The 23,227-nt window shown below is 37.5% G+C and overlaps 1 protein-coding gene across 4 annotated transcripts in view; it reads left to right on the forward strand.

The window, feature by feature from the left end:
* Window positions 1–3,474: 3,474 nt before the first annotated feature.
* col7a1l (collagen type VII alpha 1-like) overlaps window positions 3,475–23,227 on the forward strand; it is a 156,546-nt gene continuing 136,793 nt past the window's right edge. For all 4 annotated transcript variants that reach the window (XM_088645415.1, XM_088645416.1, XM_088645417.1 and 1 more), the window contains exons 1-2: window positions 3,475–3,655; window positions 13,419–13,564. In XM_088645415.1, coding sequence (XP_088501541.1) covers window positions 13,489–13,564 — 76 coding nt within the window. In that variant the 5' untranslated portion in view covers window positions 3,475–3,655; window positions 13,419–13,488. The remainder of the gene's footprint in view (window positions 3,656–13,418; window positions 13,565–23,227) is intronic.

A 23,227-nucleotide genomic window follows, 5' to 3' on the forward strand; every position in this document is an offset into this window, starting at 1 on the left:
ATTTAATCTAAATGTTATTTACTATAGGTAGAAAAGACAAATTTAAGGAGTATTATTACATGTATGAACTGAGTCTCAAAGTTCATAAATTGCTTGGCACAAAATGGTCTTGACAAGTACACATTTCTCAGACTTTAAAGTAACAAAGTATCCCTGTTGACTCTGATGGTAAGGACACGGCAGATGTACAGTAAATGTTCATGGAAAAATCTAGTTTGATCAAAAGGTAAAGAATTGACCTTATTGGCCATACCACCCTCTCCACAGCCATCAAAACATGTTGTTTTCTGGTGCCTAAACTGCAGTAGGTTAAACAGTGTAACAGACAGACAAGACTGCTTTTATAACTTAAAGGACAGATTATTATCATTTTGGTATAAATGATAGGCATATGATTTCCAAAACAAATGTTGCTTAGGAATTTATTCTGAGAACATGGGTTATTAGATCCCTCCAGTGCAAAAACCCACACAGATGGAATAAGAAAATGATCTGTAACAATGCGTTCATGCTCTAGTTTGCAACATTTGTTAAGACGATAACATCTTGTTAGGACAGGATGGCCATGTTGGCTGTAGCTATACATTTCAACACACAAATGATCCAAGGTACTAGAATTAGAAAATGATGAAAGTTCTCAATGGATAACCTGACCTGAAACCAATGTGTGTGGTACAGGGTATCACCAGGGACAACATTGTGGAGGGCTAGTTTGGCTGCTGAGCATTACGGCTTCAGATCCAAGGAGATTCAGCCCTAATGCATCCTTGAACAAAGTACAGTACATTACTTAAGATACTCTCATGAATGCCTTGTGATGGGAACTCTTCAGATCATCACTGCAAATGAGAATTTATCAATTGCCTTATCTGGTTAAATAAAGGATTAGAAAATTACAGTACATTCCAGCAAAGGAGGTTATAGAAGGGTCCTTGTTAGGAGTGCCTTAATGGTATTAATGCAACTCAGACTCTAAGAACGGCTATATTCAGTTTTCAGAGTAATACAGCACATATAGTAAACACAGAAACTCACTAAAGAAAAAGGCTTAGGAACAAAAAATAGGCTGAAGGCCTCTATCAAATGATGATAGATGTAATAATATCTCCCAAGACATAAAGACATATTTTCCTGAGCATCAACTAGCTCACAAGAAATCCACATTTAGATCTAACAAAGGACTTATAAATATGGTAAAGATTATAATCTGTATCTTTACAAATGATGCACTTTGCTTATAGATAAGCTGTCTTTTCACCACAAGGAGGCTGTATTATTTTTGTAAGGCTATAATTTCAGATGTGTTGTTGTAAAAGTTTATTACACATCTGTCATTGAAGTGACAAAAATGATCTGGACTAACATAAAAGAAGTAATGGATATTTACCTGTAGTATACCTCACAAAGTTTTTTGTTGTAAAGGCCCTCTAGGTGTTTATCAGATTTTGTTAATCAAATATTTGTAATTGAATATTTATTGCAATTAGCTTCTAAAACAATGAGGCTAGAAATGCTACACAAGTATTACTAACATAATTAATGATTTTAAAGAAGTACTAACCTATATTAACAACATTGATTTCAATCCGTTTGTCACGGGCTTGAGAGCATTTTCTGAACGTGTCCAGACAGCTTTAGAAAAGCAAACAAAATATCGTACCACTTGTGCAATTGTCCATGCTCATGATGTTGTCACGATTCAACATATATGTGAAAGGTCCCATGCCCAGAAATTTGAAATATTTTACAAAAAAAATCTGTTTTTTCTTTCCTGTAGTTTTTCAAACCTTTCCCTGTGCACCTCCCGATACTGATGTTCATGTCAAATGAATTGTTGTAATTTAAATCCAGATACTAATTAAATTTGCATTATTTATTCCTTATCAAAGATACAAATAAAGAACTTGTCTGTGTCCTCCATTTGTACTGCCAGCATTGCATTGACAGTTCAGGTTTTTCTTTTTATTTCGGTTTTCTGGTCGACTCACGTCCAGATGCTTCTATTTCAAGATATAAAGCAGGTATGCTCTTCTCTGCCCCATCTAAGTCAAGCATTCCATGCGCGCCTGCACTAGCCCCACTCTTCGATGTTGTCCCGTGCTGTTCTGGTAAGATCTATGTCCGACACAACTCTTTGTAACTACTGTTGACCTTACAAGAAACATCTGGAAACAGCACATTGTCACTGGTCCAGACACTTGCAGGTCAAAGAGCATCCAAGAGTTCAGAGAGGAGTTCAACTGTCTCTGCTTCCTCTTAGAGGTATTAGTGCCCTGATATAATACTATTTTTTATCTTTATCTTTATAAGTAATAGGTAAGTATTGATTTGTTGAAATGTTGAAAATTGCACTGTAGTGCAAAATGGCTGAATTACTTCCCTTCTTGGATATTGTATCAATAATACAAATCATGGCATACACTGCCTTGTGTCTTGGATTTAATTTGCAACTCCTACCTCCCTCCATGTGAGAATGCGATGAATACCTTTAGCAAAACCATCATGTGCTGCTGGCTATTAATTAAAATGACCCCTATTACATTTTATTGTGTCACACTGAGAAAACGTAATCTTAGTAGAAAAGATGTGGGTGTTAGTAAGTGAAGCAGGTTTTTATCTTTAAGGGATATGAAACCAGGTTGTTCCAGAACTCAGGTACCTAGGCATTTTTGTAAACGTTCAGGATAGGAATTGTACATGAGTGGAATTGTTACTGTTGGAAAATTAAGAAACAAATACCTACCAGTATAGGAACTAGTAGAAGGTTTATTCCATGCTGAAAAGAGAAGTAAGGAAACACTATGTTTCTGCTGTGGAGACTTCTTTGGGTGTGAGCAACCAGTACAGTATATGCAGTTTTGACATTAGTGTAATTTCCAGAGTATTTTTAAATTACAGTGTACTGTAAGTCTTCTGACCTTTTGAACCTTCACAGTATTGTTAAGTCAATTTAAATCTCTAAAGTTTTTGCAAAATCAGACCTGACTTTAATTCAGTTTTATAGGATGTACCAAATGTTTATTTTCTCCTTGTGTGTGCATTTTATAGCTTTTTTTCTCTGTGGACTTCAGAACTTGCACACAAAAATGCTTTTCAGTGATTTTTTTTATTTCTTTCTTTTTTTCCATGTTCTATAAATTGCAAGGTGCCCACCTCTCTCATTTTCCCAGGTGTCAATGGTACAGGAAATGGGTTTTAAACAGTCTGTTGCGCTGACAAATCCCTTGTTTTAAGATCTAGCCCGTAAGGCGAATCCACATTCCTGCAAAAAAATGCAAGAAAAATAAGTGAAATAGTCTTGAAGGAGGCAGAGATACATCATTGACAAGGTCAGCCAGCAAATGTATAAAAACTTTCCTGATGTGAGAGGCAGCTGGGGCTCCTCCTTCCAGACTTTATTGCTTTTTACAGGTCTTGTAACTTTCACACAAACCTACCGTCCTCCCCTTTTTCTAATCTGTGCAGATACCAAACGCTCTCTTCTGGATCCAATCCCTCCTCTGTCCAGACACTGAAGGGCATCTTGTAAATCAAGACATTTTTTTCCCCCTGAAGAATAGCTTTTCTAAAATATACTATATACAGTATTTCCTTGTTGCATAAAGGACTATCTGGAAAAAAAGAGGAAGATGTTTAGGAAAGTTTTCTTGGAGAGGTAAGTTGGGGTTACATTGTAGATAAACACATTTTGAAGCTAAAGTTCAAAAACCAAAGTTCAATTTGTTGTCAATGTCCTTGTTGAAAAATGTCATACTCTTTACGTTCAGTAAAAGAAGCTCATTAGCTTTATTGCTGCCACTGCTCTAGAGTGGTGTAGAATTGCAATTGCTCTTTTTATGCACTTTTATTATGATGAAGGGTAAGGGTCTTTTGATAAAGTAATTTTAGAACAAATCCTTCCAATGTCTACTTTCTAGTTATATTCTACTCCATTTTTTCAGAGATGTAAAAAAAGGCCAAAGAAAGAAACTAACTCAATGAAAGTAGCATAAAATGAAGCAATAATTTTGCAATTGTGTATTTCTTTTTCTGTATACTATAATAAATCTTTTAAGATTTAAAAACAAATATCAAAGATGACAATATTGATTCAATTGAATTACCTGTGGACAGATAAATTGTTCTAGTATACACGTACTGGAAAATTGTACAACAGTGTAAATACAGTAAGCCATTAATCAATATAATTAATTCAATTCAATATTATATAGAGATTGCCATGTTTTTTATTGTGAAAACATTCAGCTGTTGCTTTCAATTATTTTGCAGAACGTACCGTATACAGTAAATCTACGAACTTCTCTTGCATGACTGGATTGTTTAAAACACAAATATATATTTTATTGAAAGTTCGTCACCAGGCATAACGTTTGAAAACTCTGATGCATTTCATATAAATAAGACTAAAATATAAAATTGAGATATAAGTCTTAAAGTACTATTTTACAGAGGTTAAACATGCAGCACAAGCAATTGTTTTAGCCTATGAAATGACACACATATATTTAACTTGATTTATTTTATTAATTAAACCATTAATTATTAATATTATTAAATAAATACATTTAATACATCAATATTAATTGATCTATTAAAATGATTTATTTATTACTTTCCTTAAGGTGCACTCTAAAATGCACCTAAAATGTAAGTACACTTCTATTTTAAAGTGTATCGATATAGTAAAGTAAAACATGATGCACCTGTGATGTAATGGCTTAACTTGCATGGATAGAAGAAAATTGGTTTTACTGAGATCTGTAATGGCTGGTCATGCAGCCTTAGGTACGCAATTACACGCCTAATGTGATAACCCCTTTTAAAATGTCTTGGATCAATTGGCTGATTGTGGAGTTTTAGAATAGTAAAATAGTAAAAATAGTAAAAGTAAAGCCCTTGCCATTCGTTGTAGTTCTGTTCATTATATTTTGAAACAGACAGGAAGAAGACAATTGTGAGCTTCATACTGTTGTAAGAATGACCTTGTATTCTATTCACACGAGCATTTCTGTTGAACCAATAACATGGTGACATGGTGTTTTAGTGTCTTAATTTATAGTAGATCATTTGAGTTTGTAATCAAGTGCGTTGCTGGAGGTACTACCAAATGAAGAGCACAGTCAATATAAAAACTGAGTTTGATGGGATTCAGTTTATTTTTCCCATACAGTATATTTTCAAAACTGTCGAAGAACATTCTGACTACACTAGCAATTTTGTAACAGACATGAGCTGAAGAACTGACTACAGCTTCTGCGGAAAGTCAATGATGGAGGGCACCTATGCTGACAGTTATCCTTCCAATAAATAAAAAAGTAATTAAACCTGTCCAGATGATTTAGGGCAGTGTTTCCTAGCCCCTGTGTCTTCTGGTTTTCATTTAAGTTGAGCTTTATTAGTTTGGCTCCTCAAGATCCTAAATCGAACTGTTTACTGTTATGTTTATTTTGGAAACAAGTTTCTAAATTGTAGAAAGAGGAATGAAATTAGCATGAAACTTTTGCCAGATGCCAAATTTCAACAGCTTCACTATATTTAATCAATGCGTCCATGCACTACTGAGAAAACTTATTATGAGTTTGGACTCTTATTATGACTTACTGTATTATGAGTGTTACAGAGTGTTTGACATTAAGGAGATTATTTGTGAATCCTAATTGCAGAAAGCAGATAAAATCAACTGATTTGACTTAAAAGTCACTAACAGCTCATTTAGATTGAAACCAGAAGATGTCTTCGTACTCCAGGTCAAGATTGTGACATTTGGGTTTTGAGTAACCCCAGGATTTCTGACATAGTTGTTGTTTATTATAGAAGTTGAGTGAATTCAGCTGAAAACTGGTTATTGATTTAAACTTGATTTTAACAAGAACACCGGAAGTGCTCAGTGGTGGAACAGATAATTACAAAAAGTGAAGGCCAGTGTTAGTCAGTTGGGGTGCACAGGCACAGTATGATGAGTTCAGTTACTTGTTGGCTAATGGACCACCATTGGCTCATAAATGGAATTCAAGCCTTGCATGACCAACTACAAAAGGAACGGATACCTGTATCTGTGACTCATCAGTCCCCATGCTGTATAGAGTTGGAACAGTAAATACAGTACAATGTTATTGATAGTGTTACTGAACTTGTAAGCCTTTGTTATCAATACAGTACATACTGTACCTATCGTATGGGCCTACACAACACATGGCAAAAAGACACACTGGTACAATACCAAAATGGAATTATTCCATTGTTTCTCATTTATTGGAGTGATAAAAGTACAACTGAGTGAATATTGTTAATCAATATTGATTTTTTTTCATGTGAAAGTGGGCATCGATTTCGGGTCTTGCCCCTTAAACTAATGTAGAAATGCGTAATTCGCCTCATTCTGCTCAAGTGCTGGGTGTTTCAACCATAAAAAGCTTTTCAAGAGCTTTTCTCCAAAATGTGCCAATGCCTTGTCTCTTCATGTGAGAATAATCAATCATGTAAACTGGCCCATTGTCTGTGTGTTTACTGCTTAGCAGTCAGGGTTATTTTACTCTTTAAATGATGCAGAAGGAATGGGCTTCTCTTTTCCTTTTACTGAACTCCATTGCTATACTTAACATGCTTTTCAGACAACTTGAAATGCTAAGCTTAGCCTGTATTACTTGAAAGCTGGTCAGGTCAAAATCATATTCTTTCAACGATGGGTTATAAATCTCTTCTTCAGAATATTGTAGTGTCATCACAAATTAAAGGATCCATTCTCTGCCACACCAGAATGCTGACAGGAGAGACTGATTCAGACAGAAATTCCCTCATTTGCAGGACTGATGCTGCAAAAAACCAAGAGAAAATAAGAAAAAAACAAGATTTGTCTTCTGTCATTGTCTTGACAGTTGAGGTGGTAATTTTAACACATTTTTTATTGAGCAGAGGAAACCACAAATGTCATTTCCAGGGCAGAGATTCCTGAAACTCAGCCGAGAGAATACTGTAGGAAGCAGACACACCATCAGGGATGGGTTGAAGTTTATTTTTTTCAGAAGTCCAGGAAAGGTATATTCTTCCAACAATCCGGGGTTGAGAAGATTTCTTAAGTTGGAGAAGTTTTTTAATAAAAAAACTAATTGTGCTTTGGAACAAAATATGGAAATTCTAAACTACATATTTTAGAAACTGTACTGTATGTGAAGTAAGGGTAGGACTTGATGTTTTCAGAATACCACCCCATAGTACAGCCTAATATACATATACAGGATTGTATAATGTACTGTATGTCATTTTAGCAAGAAACTGAGTACAGAAATTAACAGAAAATAAAGACAATCCTATAATAGGCAATGCAATTCTGAATCTAATTTACCTTTAAAAAGGAGGAGGATGGAAGGATTCAGAATTTCCTTGTTCTCCTGGGCAGGTTTAAAATGTGACAGAGTGGAAGGCTGATCATTACATGTGTCCGTTTTGAAAAAATAAATTCTTGCTGTGACCAGTAGCGTCTCACAGAGACGTAAAGAGAGCTGCACTGATGCTGAGGCTTGTAGCACATGCCAGAGTTTATACAAATGAACATGAAACTACTTGTCTTGCTTGGAGGCGTTTTCGACAGTCCCGGTTTAAAAATGAATCCTGAGGACTAAATAATGCATTAAAGGTTATTAAAGATGATAACATTACTCGGAGAACGACGGCATTCTCTTTTAGCCTGGTGATCATTTCTACATTAATTAAAGGGTCACTCTCTCTGTGATTATGCATTCTAAAACATTGCAACATTCTGACTAATATTGATTTTTTCTTGGTTGTGTTGGTTTCTGCCACTTCCATCCACGTCTTTCAAAGAATTAGAGTTATTCAAGCCCTGATATATACAGTACATTGCAGTGATTTAACTGGTTGAGCAGAAGGAGCTACTTTCCTATTAAACCATGCATCATTTTATTTATAGTCTTTTGCTATTGTGGTGCTAAAAAAAAATACAGTGTAATTTATTTTAGCTTTCTCAGCAGTATATCTTTCTATGTTGGAGCCCTTAGAATTTTCATAACTAGTCGAAATAAGAAACACAACGAAGTGAAATGTGTGATTAACGGTTCAGGGAGGAAAGAAATCAAAATATCACATGAGGTATTTATGGGCTGGATCTGAAGACACTTGTGGTTTTCATCATTTGGCTGGTGTGCTAAATGATTCTTGACAAACAGCATGTACTGTAACACTCTTATGAATTATTAAAAGTTTGCATCAGGGCAGATTAATAGAATTGGGCCTTTTTAAATCCTCATTACCTGATTAATTTTCAGATTACATAACATTGGTGTGCAGTTGTCAGGGTCTAGCAATTTTTGCGCTTTTGCAAAATTTATGCTGCGTTCCATGCAGCAGGGTCTGCTGCACAGTTTATATTTTGGCTCCAGCATCTGAACTCCTCGGCTGTGATGAAAGATATATCTACCTAAGATGCTACATTAGTGTGGTAAAGTGCCAATGCAGAGGAATTTTGTTTATTGAACAGGTTGAAAGCACTTACCCAAAACAGCTAACAGATATTTAATCCTGTAGATGGGAGGAGGTAGCTATTTATTAAAAGTGTGATATTCTTAAACATGCATAGTGTACATGTGTTTCAGACAATGTGACAAAATGATGGCTGGCATGGTGGTACAGTGATAAGCAGTGCTGCCTTTCAATTAAGGGGTCCTGGGTTCAATTCTAGGCCCAGGGTACAAGGTGTGTGGAGTTTCAATGTTTATAATAATTATACTTAATTTATACAGCACATTTTATTACAGGGAATCTCAATGTGCTTCACATAAAAAGGGCTAAAAGAGAAGTCAAGAAACTTAAAAATTACTTAGAAGGGAAAAGAGAGATAATCAAACAATGTATAATACTGGCAGTTGACAGGCTTGCTAGTAGAGAAGGGCTGTGTGGTCTCTTTTGAAGGTCTCAGATGAAGCTGCTTGTGTGAGGCGTGTCGGAAATCATAGTGAAGCGGCTGGTTTGGACCCTATGTGAGCCGGTTGTAGGTCTTTTCCGGAAAGGATCTGTCTAGTACCGAAAGTATCCAAGTCCGAAAACATTAAGCGCAGCCGTAGTCAAGGGATAGTGCAAGAGATTCGAGAGCCAAAAAGTCGATCAGATGAAAGTGTCTTTCCAAAAAGGTTGGACGAAGGTTGAGCTCGGGAGAGGGAACCTCCATAGTGAGCAGAGACGGAGTGGTGTGAGAAGGTATAACTAAGGAAGAGTGTGTGGAATGATAACCGATTAATATGTGCATGAATGTCTACGGCGAGGGGTGCTCGTGGGTATGCAGTGACGTCTAAGTGCTGGCGTGTGGCTCGTGACAAGATGATCATGGAGGCTAATCCACACGCAAGGAGCAGAGATGGAGAAGGCATGGTCACCCTTAGTACGCAGCAGATTAAACTGACCTGATCTTAAAGAGCAGGGTGAAGTGGGGGAAAAAGAGGAAAATCAGCAAGTTAGATGGCACCCTTGCCTTTTAGTTCTCCCCATGTTTGTGTGCATTTCCTCTGGGAGCTTCAGTGTTTTCCCTCTTTCCAAAGACATACTATACAGGTGGTTAATTTTATAGTGGGGAAAACTGGCCCTGGTGTGAGTGTTTGAGTATATGCCCTGTGATGGACTGGCATTTGTCCAGAGTTCTCCCTGCCTTGTACCCATTTGCTGGGATGGGCTCCAGGTCCCCTGTGACCCTGAATTGGATGAATGGATGGTGTGGTGCCATGGGGGTAGTTAACACCACATTGGGCGTGGACAGGCTCTCAATCTCCCGCCACGCCTCTTTATAAGCTCTTTTATGTTCCTTTATTTCTTACATGCTCTCTCCTCCAAGAGTGGTGATCACACTGAGCCCCTCATTGGTGTAACAGGATACATGACTCCACATTCCATTACTTCTGGGCCCTTTACCTTCGGAGTCTCAAGTTCACCTTATTCATCCCATTGTCCTCACTGCTAGGAACCCCCTGCTCCCCAACACAGAGCCTCCTGCTCCTACTTCATTAGGTTACCATTTCACACTCAACTAGTGCCTCAGACTCCCAGGTACGCCTCAAGCCCCGATGTCCTCTTCCCCAACACCACCGGGTTGGGTTACAGAAACGCACACTACCTACATCACCGAGTCTCTTTGGCACTACGCACTGTGCCAAGACCCAACACTGTCCCTCTCTAAGACACACACTCTCAGGTTGTAAACTCACAGCCGCCAGCGCACCTCACTGTGCCCAGCCACCACTGCACTATCTCTCAGATGGTGCAGCTAGATAGATGCCACTCGCTTCCCCAATACCAATGTATTGCCAGGGGGAGGGTCCCTCTACCACACAACCCACTCTGGTCCACACACAATAACTCACTGATCAAATCACAACTCACTCATACAGCGGACACGACAGCTCTGTTCTCACACCCTAGCAGGATGCTGTCTCTTTAAATCTTTCGATGATCTCGTGAAACTTAGTTTGTTCTATCAGTCTCCCTACAGACTGACGTTTTCACTCTTTTCCTCGTAGACTATTCCGCTCATAATCCACTCCGGAATTGTCGTTCTTCTCCACCCCCCCCTCACGGGGTTCCTACAGCGACTAATCAAGTCTTTGCTCACTCATAGTAGTGTACATGGCGACACACCCTTATAACATCGCCCCGACTAGTAACGTCACACACCCGCTACTGTCATGCTTCTGCCCGGCTCTCTCACAGCAGAGCCTCCGCATTTATTCTCTCACCAATACAGTCACAGCAAAGCTGAGGGCTTTCTGAATCTTTCCCCCTTTAAACCACTTCTACACCTGCCGTTCATTCACTTAATCACGTCAGGTGTGGTTTCCACGGCATCGCATCTTCCTGCCCCCCACACCTGACACATTTATCCACAATGGATAAAATAGATGGATGGACAAATTATGCCACAAAATTCCAACAATTTAAGCACTTGCATATTTCCTCTGTGGGTACATATTGAGATTGTAAGAGCAAACTGCTTATAAGTTCTGCTAATAATTACAACATGGTTGTCGTTTTATTTTGAAACATAGACACTATTACATTAAATGTCTTCATATCCAAGAAACAGACTGAACTGTGCCTGAGGCTTTGCAATTTCATGCAGCATACAATATATGTTTCAACCATGTTTTTGTGACATTTGTACTGTAGGTATCAGTAAATGTCATATTACTTTAGATTCACAATACAGATATTTTATGCTTCGTATTTTTAAAAGTACTGTAGATAGTTGAAAAGTGCTTTTTGTGTCTCATGCCTTTTATATGACAAATATATTGATTATCTAAGCTTAAATACTGGCTATTAAAAAGAATCATGAAATGTTAATGTGATTGTTTTATTATTCTAGTTGTAGACAAAATAATTGGCACCTAGTACCTAAAGCAAGACCATTTACTAATTCAAGAACTATTCTGTGAAACCATATGTAATAATTAATGACACAAACAGTAATAGTATGTTTCAGTGTTGTAAATGTGAGTAAAGGAACTTAAAGATGAAATCACTTAATCTAGTTAAATTATATCTGAAATTTCTAAATTTCTGGGAAAGGGATCTGATTATGTTTGATCAAAATGATAAATTCATAACTATATAAACAATATAACAAGTTAACAGATCAATAAGAAATGTGTTTTTACACACCGTGTCATTATGCAAACAATATCTACAGAATAGTTGGTTTAGGAGACGGTAAGAGAAAAATACCTAAAGAAGTTGCAGGAGTGGTATATTTTAAATGACATTTTTAAAAAAATTAGTGCATTTATGAAATGAATGTTGTATGTTCAAAACCTGGATGGTACATTTCATGAACAAGGTGTTTTACTCTGATTGTTTTGTAAAAAGCCTATCTGTATAGGGTTGTACGGGTAAAGAAAGGAATACATTTTAATAAAAGAGTCAATTAATGGTAATAATAATAATAATAATAATAATTGCATACACTTATATAGCGCTTTTCTGGACACTCCACTCAAAGCACTTTACAGGTAATGGGGATCGCCTCCACCACCATCAATGTGCAGCATCCACCTGGATGATGCAACGGCAGCCATAGTGCGCCAGAACGCTCACCACACACCAGGTATCAGTGGGGAGGAGAGCAGAGGAATCTAGTCAATTCATAGAGGGGGATTATTAGGAGGCCATGATTGGTAAGGGCCAATGGGAAATTTGGCCAGGACACCAGGGTTACACCCCTACTCTTTTCGAGAAGCGCACTGGGATTTTTAATGACCACAGAGAGTCAGGACCGTAGTTTTACATCTCATCCAAAGGATAGCACCTGTTTAGTGTCCCCGTCACTATACTGGGGCATTAGGACCCACATGAACCACAGGTTGAGCACTCCCTGCTGGCCCCACAAACACCTCTTCCAGCAGCAACCTTAGTTTTTCCCAGGAGGTCTCCCATCCAGGTGCTGACCAGGCTCACACCTGCTTAGCTTCAGTGGGTTGCCAGTTGTGAGTTGCAGGGTGATTTGGCTGCTGACGGAAAGACCAAGAGATGGACAATATGATATTAACTTCTGGAGAATATAATTTTGTATTGAATGGATTAAGAAGAGTAGGTTATGTAATGGCTATTTTACCTTTCCAACCCTGTAGTTCTGAGTTCACAGCTGGTTTAGTGTGCATTGTTGAGGCCTTACCCTGGGCCTGTTTTATTACATTAGAATAATGGCCAATTCGAAATTGAAACCCATAGGAATTCAAAATGTAGAAGTTAATGTTGTGAAATGTGTTGCATTTCAATGTAAAGATTACTAATACTCTGGTGTTTTGGCCCAAATGTCAACGTAGAGAATAATAACACTAAATAATATTTTGCCTTCTGTGCTTCTGATTTGACTGTAAATATGTTGGTACAGTATGTGTGATGTCTGTTTCAGTAACACGTCTTTGCTATTTAATAATCCTCACATGCACTGTTGAAAAATATTTACTGTAGGACATAAAGCAGTAAATGTCTGCTTTTCATTCAGCAGTGTTTTTAGTGACCTTAGTGCTCTTTTCAATAAAATGTTTGAGAAGCATAAAAAGTTGTTACTTACAACTTGAGTCATTTTTTAGATACGATTTGTTTAGATCTTTAATCCTGGTTGTTTTTGTCATGTACAGTGTTACAATCTTTTAAAGTAAAATGTTAAAGAATTATTTGGGTATATGTGGTTCATGTACAGTAGGCTGTGCTGGCTGCACAGAAAGACCATGTTGTGCCTTTTGAGCCATTTTTAAGTGTGATCTTCTTCACACATGAAGAAAACCTAACAGCCAAAATTTCATATTTCTTTTTGTATTTTCAGTGTGGAATTAACTTTTACTTTATCCATGATTATTTATATGTATATAGAAAGAGCACACACAATACTTTTATTCATGTGTTTGTTTTCTTTCCAGATAATTTGGGAACATATATCACTAGAACTGAACAGCACATTGGAACACTTAACTGGAAAAAAACTTCAACATGGAATTCTGGCACATGTGGGTTTTTCTGATGTCCTTATCTTTTAGACAGAGCGCAGTCCTAGCAGAATCTGAAGGTATGAGTCTTTCTTTTTAAATCTCTGCTTTTCATGCATACTCAGTAGATTTGATGCTTTATATATTTGATGTAATACCTAGATTAGATATACAGTATGCTTCATCAGTCCTCATTTTATTAACTTTTAATTTAAATTACATTACATTAATTAAGTAAAATCTCAGTGCAGGTCTTTAAAACTCGTAATGCTCAGGTAATGACTGTCAGAAATCTCTGCTCAGTGATCAGTCTTAAAAAACACTAACTCTGTTCAACAATGAAAATAATAAAGACCAATATTCAGATACAAAAAATAAAAAAAGATATTAATATGCACATTTATTCATTATCATGCAATTCATTTGCAGTAACATTAAATTCATGATACTTCATTTTAAAAGTTGAGCCAATATTTAAATATCCAAAAAGCATGTTTTGCTTTTACTACATATTGTAGATCCACACAAAAAAACATGGAGCAAACTATGGTAATTTGGAAAGCAAATATGCTTGTTTTTCTGAGTAAGGTGCAAAAAATACTGTAAATGTGGAAGGCCTGATCCACACACAGGTGATGGTCTTCTGCGCAGTTAGCTCCCCACTGCAGTTGAGAGCTCAGCATTAAATGGGAAAATCTAATCCTTCCAAATGTATTCAGCCAGAATTGTGAAATGCTGAAAATTATTACCTTTCTTTAATATAATGCAAATCTCTGCTCTTCAACGTCCTCTGAGATTTCCGTGAAGACGGCGGCAGTTATCTTTTTGAGGATTAGCACAGCTACAGGGTGTAAATTCTATCGCTGTCAGGAGCGAATTCCCATTGTACAAGTCTAGAGCTACAGCTATAGTCTGTGGGCCTGAAAAATAAACAAACTGCACAGCAAATTTTCAACTTCTAATGAACCCAATTATAAAAAAATTATAATGAGGGATTGTGAAAATTTTCACCCAAGAACAGTTATGCTTATTAGTTTTGTACATGCCAAGTGCTGTTTTTGTTTATTTGGTGCTGTTTTTGAAATGTGTGGTCATGGGAAGTTTTCACCTACTGTACACAGCCTGCTGTACCTCAGGATGAGACAACTCTGTATATGGCCCAGTTTCCCATCAGATGGCTTGTACAGTATTTGGGTAAAACTGTTGAAAAATGTGTTTTGTTGGTCTGTGTAAGAAAAAATAGAGGTCACAGCATCAGCTTCAGAAGTATGGATGCCTTTCCCTTTATAATGGAGAATTGCTCAGGAATATACTTTCGGAAAGTGATCAGATTTCCAAATAAGACTAGGTGATTCTCTGGATGCCTGCTTTTCGAAATTGTGACTTCATGCTTCATGACATCCAGAATGACCTGTAAAATAACAGTCATAAATACATAAATTGAACGGTACACCTCAGCTTTACTAATATTCCTGCTACTGTATATGCAGATGCTATCATAAAATACAATCATACTTTCTCAATAACCTTTTTGTCCAGTAAAGGGTTGCAGGGAGTTTGAGTTTGAACTGGCAGATAACAGGTGTAAGACAGGATACACACAGGATGGAACACCAGTATGTCAGAGGACACTATTTAGAGATACCAATTAACCTAGACATGTCTCTCTTAATTGTAGGAGGAAAGTAATAAGGTTGTCATAATAAAAGTGTATGAACATTGAGACATAACATGCAAGTATTAACAAGAAAATCCTCTCCTGGAGGAGTCTTTGATGTGACCCTTAATAGTCATTATACAGTACCTCGGCTTCTAACTGCACAAGGCAATCTACCAAAACTCATTTGCCCACAATCAGAAAGCCACTTGTTCAAGTGACAAACCTCAACGAGCACAGACCTAGTCTGAAAGCACTGGGCGCAAGGCAGTACTGCGCACTGCATTGGATGCTAGTTACTTTGAGGACTCTCACACACACCTGTGTATGTGTGAGAGCTGGGAGGGATGTGAAACAGCTGGCTAAAAATACACATTGAGATACAGACAAACTCCACACAGGGGGGCATCCTAGTCTCGAACTGAACTTGGTACTGAAGGGCTGTGAGACAATAGCAATACTTGCCATGCCACTCAGAATACTACATATACATTTGGAAAAAGTACTTTTATAATATATGTATTTTAACAGAGAGTAATGATTAGCATTGCTGCCTTGCAGTACCAGACCCAGGTGTACCATTCCAGGCTTGAGGTCCTGTCTGTGTGGAGTTTGTATTTTCTCCCATGAGCCCTTGGATTTCCTCCCACAATCCCATAACATAGTGGTAGGTTAATTGGCTTCTGGGAAAACTGGTCCTGAAACGGGTGTGTTTGTGTGTCTGTCTGCCCTGCAATAGACTGTTGTCCTGTCCAGGGTGTTTCCTACCTTGCTGGGATAGGTTCCAGCTCTCCTGTTACCCTGAATTGGTTAAAAAATAGATAGTTGGATGGATGAATATTTTTACAAGATTTGAATGTATTCTGAATCACATAACCTCCAACATTATGTGTTTCCTGCATAATTATGTTTTATTGTCTCTGTTATGATACTTATTTACTGTTGTAGCTAATATTTCCAGCCAAAGTATTTTCTGAAAACACTCCTCTTTGCTGACAATACAGCACAGTAATGCTAATCAGATCAACTAACACTGAAGCACTTTCCCGTATCGTTTAATCTTGTTTAGAATTTTTCAGTATTTTTGTTTGTTTCCCTTGGCAAGACAAGTAATCCCAGAAGTTTAACAACATAAAATTACACAGAATAGAAAAAGCAAAAAAAAAATAAGTATGTGATTTACAGTAGCACTTTTGTAAATTTTCAATATTATTTTGTAATATAAATTAGATATAACAGAAATTATTAATACATGCATGGATACAGTGTAATGTACTTTGTTCATTTAACAAAGAAAGGAAAAAAAGGGCACAAGAAAAGTTACAGACAAGAGGTGTGTATTCAACCCATCTAGCTCATTTTTTGGTTAGTAGCTAATTGATCCCACAGATCTCATTCAGCTGTTTTTTAAAACAAGAAGGTATCAGCTTCAAAAATATGGCTTGTTCCATATTTTGACCTTTTACCTTGATGTTATTTATACAGTAGATGATATTTCAAAATAGTTAAGACAACAATGGTGAAAAACATGATATTGTAATGAGGCAAAAAATATTATATGATTTTCTGTATAAATCCAATTTGCTCATTATTTTCATACAATTGCAAAATCCTTAATCTGTGTTAAAATGCTGCCGTATGACAAGTTTCTTCATGTTATAGTGTATTTTCATGACATGTACTAAATCAGATGTGCCCAAAAGAAGCTGTACACTGGCACTTTTTGAATGCATTCTCCATTAACCTTTTACAATTTCAAGCAACAGAGCATCTTTCCTGCTGTAATCATTTCAGGTCCCTGGTAGATTTAGCAGCTGGTTGTCATCTCCAGTAGCAACATCCATATGCAAAGAATTTTAATCATTTTGAATGTAAATATCAAAACTAATTACAAAACACCCATTCACAAGATTAATGCAGTCTGGTTCTTTGTGGAAAGGCTAGAGTAAAAGTTTAATTCACGATAGGCAACAGCATAAAAAGGAGAGTTTGCCAAGAGAGAGATTCACACAGCTCTTTCTTTTTTTTAATGAACACCAATAGAATTCCCACTTGGCCCAATAATTCCTAGGTTTTTAAAGTAGCCTGAAAACTTAAAGGCTTGAATGTGTAAATTGCATTTTAAATCTTTGATATTCAGGGATCATCACCATGAGGTACTGTATCTTAACAGTCCAACATTATTTTTGTGATTTTCTTGCAGTAAGTCCATTTTAATAAAGTTGTTCACCATCTTTTGACTGAGATTGCTATAAAACTGATTTCCAAAGACTATGCTGCATCCAATATGCCATGCTAAATCCAACAGCTAACACCTGTAAGTCAATGTTAACTGATGACCATCCATTCATCTATTCCCAAACTGCTTTATCCAACATGCGGCCATGGAGAAACTAGAGCCTCTTATAGCAGGCAACAGTGCAAGGCAGGGTACACCCAGGGTGGAACGCCAGTACATTGCAGGGCAGACAGATACAAACGCACACACTCACACTAGGGCCAATTTCCCCGAAGCCAGTTGACCTACCAGTATTTCTCTGAACTGTGGGGACTGATTGAAGTGAGTATCTTCCACAGTATCTGATACACACAGCTCCAGTCAGTGAGGTCTAGAGAGCCTCCTTATTTGCATTGCTTATGTGGCTCTGTTAAGTGAAGTAATTTATTACCTCACTGTATCAATTTAACGCCCTCTCAGTTAATGATTTAAAGGTACCTGTGAGTGATTCTGGAGCTCTTGATGTATATCATTTAATAAAATATTCTCTGGTTTCTTTTCAGATTGAAATTAGGGGCCGTATGTCTTTCTGATCTGGCTGCTGAATGGATTTCTAAAGGATGTTGTTTTGAAGGATTATATGATTCATGCCTAGGGGTGTAGGACAAACTTGGAGTGAAATGATTTGGTGTACACTCCAGCTGAGACATATTATTATACAGTATATCTTTTGGATTTCACTTTATTCCTTACCCTCACAAGGGTCAATAAAACCTAATTTCCTGTACACGTTCATAACTGTAGTTTGTTTTATTTTGACATAAATACAGCCTCAAAGATGATTCTAAGATCACTACTTAATTGCTACTTAATCTTATAGTTGCTATAACATTGTAGAAATTAATTTGGCCAGGAGTAAATAATATAAACTATCATGTAAGAATATAAGAAAGGTTACAGATGAGAGGAGGCCATCCTGCCCACTTTGTTTGTTTGGATATGTAACCAAGTAAGATTGATCCAAGGATCATCCAGTCTCTTCTTGAAAGAAGACAGATTAGTTTCAGGGACTTGACTGCTGGATAGCTGCTGGGTGGCTTGTTCTAGACCCCCACAACCATTTTCACTGTTTCAGAGTAAAAGAACAGGCAACAACTTAAAAGTAATAAGCGTCTATTTATTTTCAGAATAGCAGACACAGCACGGAATGAATTACTTACAAATATTTACAATAGATGTGAGTACCTAGACCCAGCCTTTTACCTAAAAGCAAAGACTTAGCTACCCAGCTCTCATGGAGATTCCAACCGTGTCTACACGAGACAAAAAAACTTAAGGAAGGATCTTAATGAAGGCAGAGCCATTCTTGTAAAATATAAGTTCCTATCAAGGTCAAAACTGCTGTCTAAATTGATGCCAAACCATTCTCCCTGCGCCACATACTGTAAGTGCACCAAAATACAACAGAGAGTTTTGCTTTGGCTGTTATAAGGTTGGACTTCTGTCTTACAAAAGATGGTACCGCTTACAGATCTACTGGTTTTACTGCAGCGATAGAAGAAGAGTGTCATGATGGCCGAACCTCTAATACTGTATATTGATTTGATTTATTGATTTGAATGGATTGGCCATTCATTTTTCAGTGAATTAGGTGGTGGACAGACTGTTTGGAGGCTAAACACTAATCCATATAATTATCCTTAGTACCCCTGGAAGATAATTATATACAGTATATACTGTATTAAGCGAACGTTTCAGAGTTTGTAAGTATTTTTTTTTTAATTTAAAGTGCCACAGGCAGTTTCAAGTTGATCTTTTTATCCCACCTGACTCACTGCAGAAAGTTGAGGTTCAGGCAGTTTTGCACAAAAAATATGGAAAATAGAGAATTTAAAATCAGCTTGTGGCCATCTGCACAACACCATGTTCAAACGTTTCTGTATTTCGGAACGTCATTAATTCTAACCTTTTTATGAATACTTCAGAAACTTAACCAGTTTCTGCATTTTTAGGATAGGTTGAAAAGTGAGGTATATGTTGCTGGTGTTACTGCAATTGCTCTCTTTGAGAACACTGAAACAAAATGAGACTGTGATCCATTTTACCAATTTTGTTTTTGCCTACCTAGTCCTGTTCAGAGTCCTATCAAGAAAGGAGCTGAGTTCTAGGGAGGTTAATGGGAAAAGTTGACAGTCTGTGGAAAAAAAAGGCTAAGGCAGTCCTTCTTCCAAGACTTGTAAAAACGGGCTGAAAAGTTCCAGAAAATAAGTATAGTTTGTAATCCAATTTCCAAATGGTCTAAATAACACAAAGAGATGAAGGAAATAAAATTATTTTTGTGTTTTGAATATTGAGAGTTTTAGGGAGACTGGATTATGACTTTTCTCTTTGACTCTAGGATTATGGTATCACTTTGATCCTGGCTAAAACACACAAACATTGGATTTATATGCAAACACTTTAATTTATTGAAGAAGCTCAAGCAGGTACAGTAACTGCCTCAGCATGCATAGGCTGCAAAGGAACAGGTAAAGGTTTATTCCATGCTGAAAAGAAAAGAAAACAAGACACGACATTTCAGCTGTGAAGCATTCCTCAGGTGTGTCAACACACCTTTAATTGTTGAGTTTATATTTTATATTTCTGCCAATCATTACTTGAACTAGAAGAATACATATGCCTCAGAACGTACATGGATCAGCACACTGGTGAAGAAAAATGATAAAGTATTAAGAAGTTGAGTATGCTACAGACCACCCAACACAGCAACAGATGTACAGTAGGTGCTTGATTGCACATTGAAGTATGGAACACATATATCAAAAAGAGATGTTGTACTCCTGGAGAATTTCATTTTCCCTCACACACAATAGATTAGGAAAGTATGAAAAATGAGAAATGAGAAATGAAAATGAGAAATTATGGTTAATCAACTTTTTAGCTAGTTTTTATGGATTCATTAAGGGGAAGTGTGTGTGTTGATCTAGTCCTTGCAATGATCAGGAGAAAATTACCTTTTGCAAGACAGAAGTAAGAATTTGGAAAAATATTATATTTACAGTAAATAATTTAATTAATGATAGTCATTAGGGATAAGTGGGGATACTTACAATTTAAGGTAATCTTTGTTTGACAAATGATGTCAGAGGTGATTCTATGTATAGACAATAGCTTGCTGTACCCCAATGAAGGTAATTATTGACTTTCCCTATGTCTTAGTCACATAAATAATAATAATTGTTTACACTTATATAGCGATTTTCTGGATACTCCACTCAAAGCGCTTTGCAGGTAATGGGGACTCCCCTCCACCACCACCAATGTGCAGCCCCACCTGGATGATGGGACAGCAGCCATAGTGCACCAGAACGCTCACCTCACATCAGCTATCAGTGGGGAGGAGAGCAGAGTAATGTAGCCAATTCATAGATGGGGATTATTGGGAGGCCATGATTGGTAATTATTGAACAACGGGGTTATACCCCTACTCTTTTCAAGAAGCGCCCTGGGATTTTTTATGACCACAGAGAGTCAGGACCTCAGTTTTACTTCTCATCCAAAGGACGGCTCCTGTTTACAGTATAGTGTCCCCGTCACTATACTGGGGATTAGGACCCACATGGACTGCAGGGTGAGCGCCCCTGCTGGCCCCACTAACACCTCTTCCAGCAGCAACCTTAGTTTTTCCCAGGAGGTCTCACATCCAGGTGCTGACCAGGCTCACACCTGCTTAGCTTCAGTGGGTTGCCAGTTGTGAGTTGCAGGGTGATATGGCTGCTGGCAATAAACTTGAAATGTATTTGGAGTGAATATCAGTGCATGCATGTCACAATTTCAATGTTGGGTCTGACACAACACACAAAAGGAACCAAAACACTTCTGTTATTAGATTATTAATGGTGGCACCAATAGCATATATAGCAGTACTTGTGGTAATATTAGCAATAGGTGTAACAGCAGTCACAACAGAAGTAGACATATTAATAACAGTTCAGTGTGGGTAGCTGCGTCAGTATGCGTAGGCTGCAAAGGAACAAGTAATAGGTTTATTCCATGCTGAAAAAAAGAAGAGAGAAAAAACACAACGTTTCGGCCGTGGAGCCTTCTTTAGGTGTGAGAGAGACAAGGCAGTAGTCAAAGGTAATGTAGTGAGAGACAAGGCAGTAGTCAAAGGTAATGTAGTGGGAGAACAAAGGCTGGGAGGGAGGAGGAGCGAGAGGCGGGAGCAGGGGACAGAAAGAGAGGCCAATCAAGAGGTGTGAAGTCAGGATAGGTGTAGAAAGGTGTGAAATGAAATTTCCAATGAATGGAGAAAATTTAGTAGAATAGTAGTCTGTCATTAAGAGAAGGGGGAAGGTGTGATCCTAGCTGCAGGATACGTTTGGTTTCGTTAGTCTGATGTATGAGTTCGGAAAACCATATTAATAACAGTACAGAAGCAATGTGGTCTTAAATCAAGTCATCACAGTTTATTGTGTTTTGTATCTTTTGTTAATTTGGTGTTTTGTACTGTAAATGTATAGTATATACAAAGTGAAGATATAGTGTATAGCCGCTCTACCCCACCCATTTCGTCCTGCAGCATCTGGGGCGCGAACCCGGGTCTCCGACGTAACACAACAGGGAGCCAGCCGCATGAGCTAAAGTGCAGGGCGGGCAGGGAGGGTGATGACGTCACCGGTCTGAACTAGCTCCGCTACACCAGCTTTAAGGAAGTAAACTTATTTACCAGATATTGACAAAGATTGACAGATTAATAATAATAAAATATAATAATAAAAAGAGGATTTAAATTAATTAAAGAACTTTAGTGCTTCATGACAATGAATATTCATTTATGAATATTACACATACACGAAATAAAACGCTTTATAAAACGTACAAGCTTGTTTGTCTGAAAGGATAACTTGCAACTGCAGTTGTTTTTACACAAAGCACAAAGCAGAAATAAGATTCGTGTTGCCCTTGTGACAGACATGCTACTTGTTTACCAGAGACAGGGTTTGGTTTCTGTTTCTCTGGCACAATACAAATCTTTCACTATAACTCTTTCCAGTAAAGGTCCAAACCATTTTAATGACAGATTTGTGTTTTAAAGGTTTTTATTCTGAAAGGAAGCAACACAGAGGCAATGCAAAGATGGCCTGATTGACACACACATACAAAATAGATACTGTATACAGTGCTGGGATTGCAGCCAGGTTACAGGAGCATAAAGAAAGGAATTTCGCTTCCAGCAATTAATCCTGTCATAAGTCATTAAATGCCTTTTAACTTCAGTATGGTAATTTAATCAATACAGTTTTCTTTCCTGCTGCCCTTAATTAAATTTGCAGTTACTTATTCTGTCTTTTACATTTTGGCGCAGGGTGATTTCACTGAATGCGATCGATTGTTCAATTGATTTGTTTGTTGGTTTGTTTAAATTTTCCTTTCATGTGCCCTATTCAGAATACTGCCCAGAATACAGATGATTTCCCAGGAACACTGACCTCTACCCCATAACAGTTCACCCATGAACACAGAAAAGGAAGGGCATGCAAATTCAGTCGCTTGCGCATACAAATTCCAGAGGGCCAAGGCTAATGTCTTGCGTTATACTGCCATCTAGTGGAAAGTATTTCTTGACCAAACGTGTCACCTCCCTACCTGAATAATACATCTTTGGTATACACTTTTACTTCTTTCCAAGAAGTCAGAGCTGTGAAGCTACTAAATGTCAGATAAGTCAAGATAGTAATTAAAGGTTCCCTGTTGTCAATCTCAATCATTCCTGCTTGAAAAAAAGTGTTGAGAACTAAGCATAGTGGAAAAACGTTTCATGCACAGAGCCCAATATCATCAGAACATTTACTATAGGTATTATCA

This window comes from Lepisosteus platostomus, chromosome 9 (assembly GCF_059453375.1).
Source record: "Lepisosteus platostomus isolate fLepPlt1 chromosome 9, fLepPlt1.hap1, whole genome shotgun sequence".
Classification (NCBI taxonomy): Eukaryota; Metazoa; Chordata; class Actinopteri; order Semionotiformes; family Lepisosteidae; genus Lepisosteus; species Lepisosteus platostomus.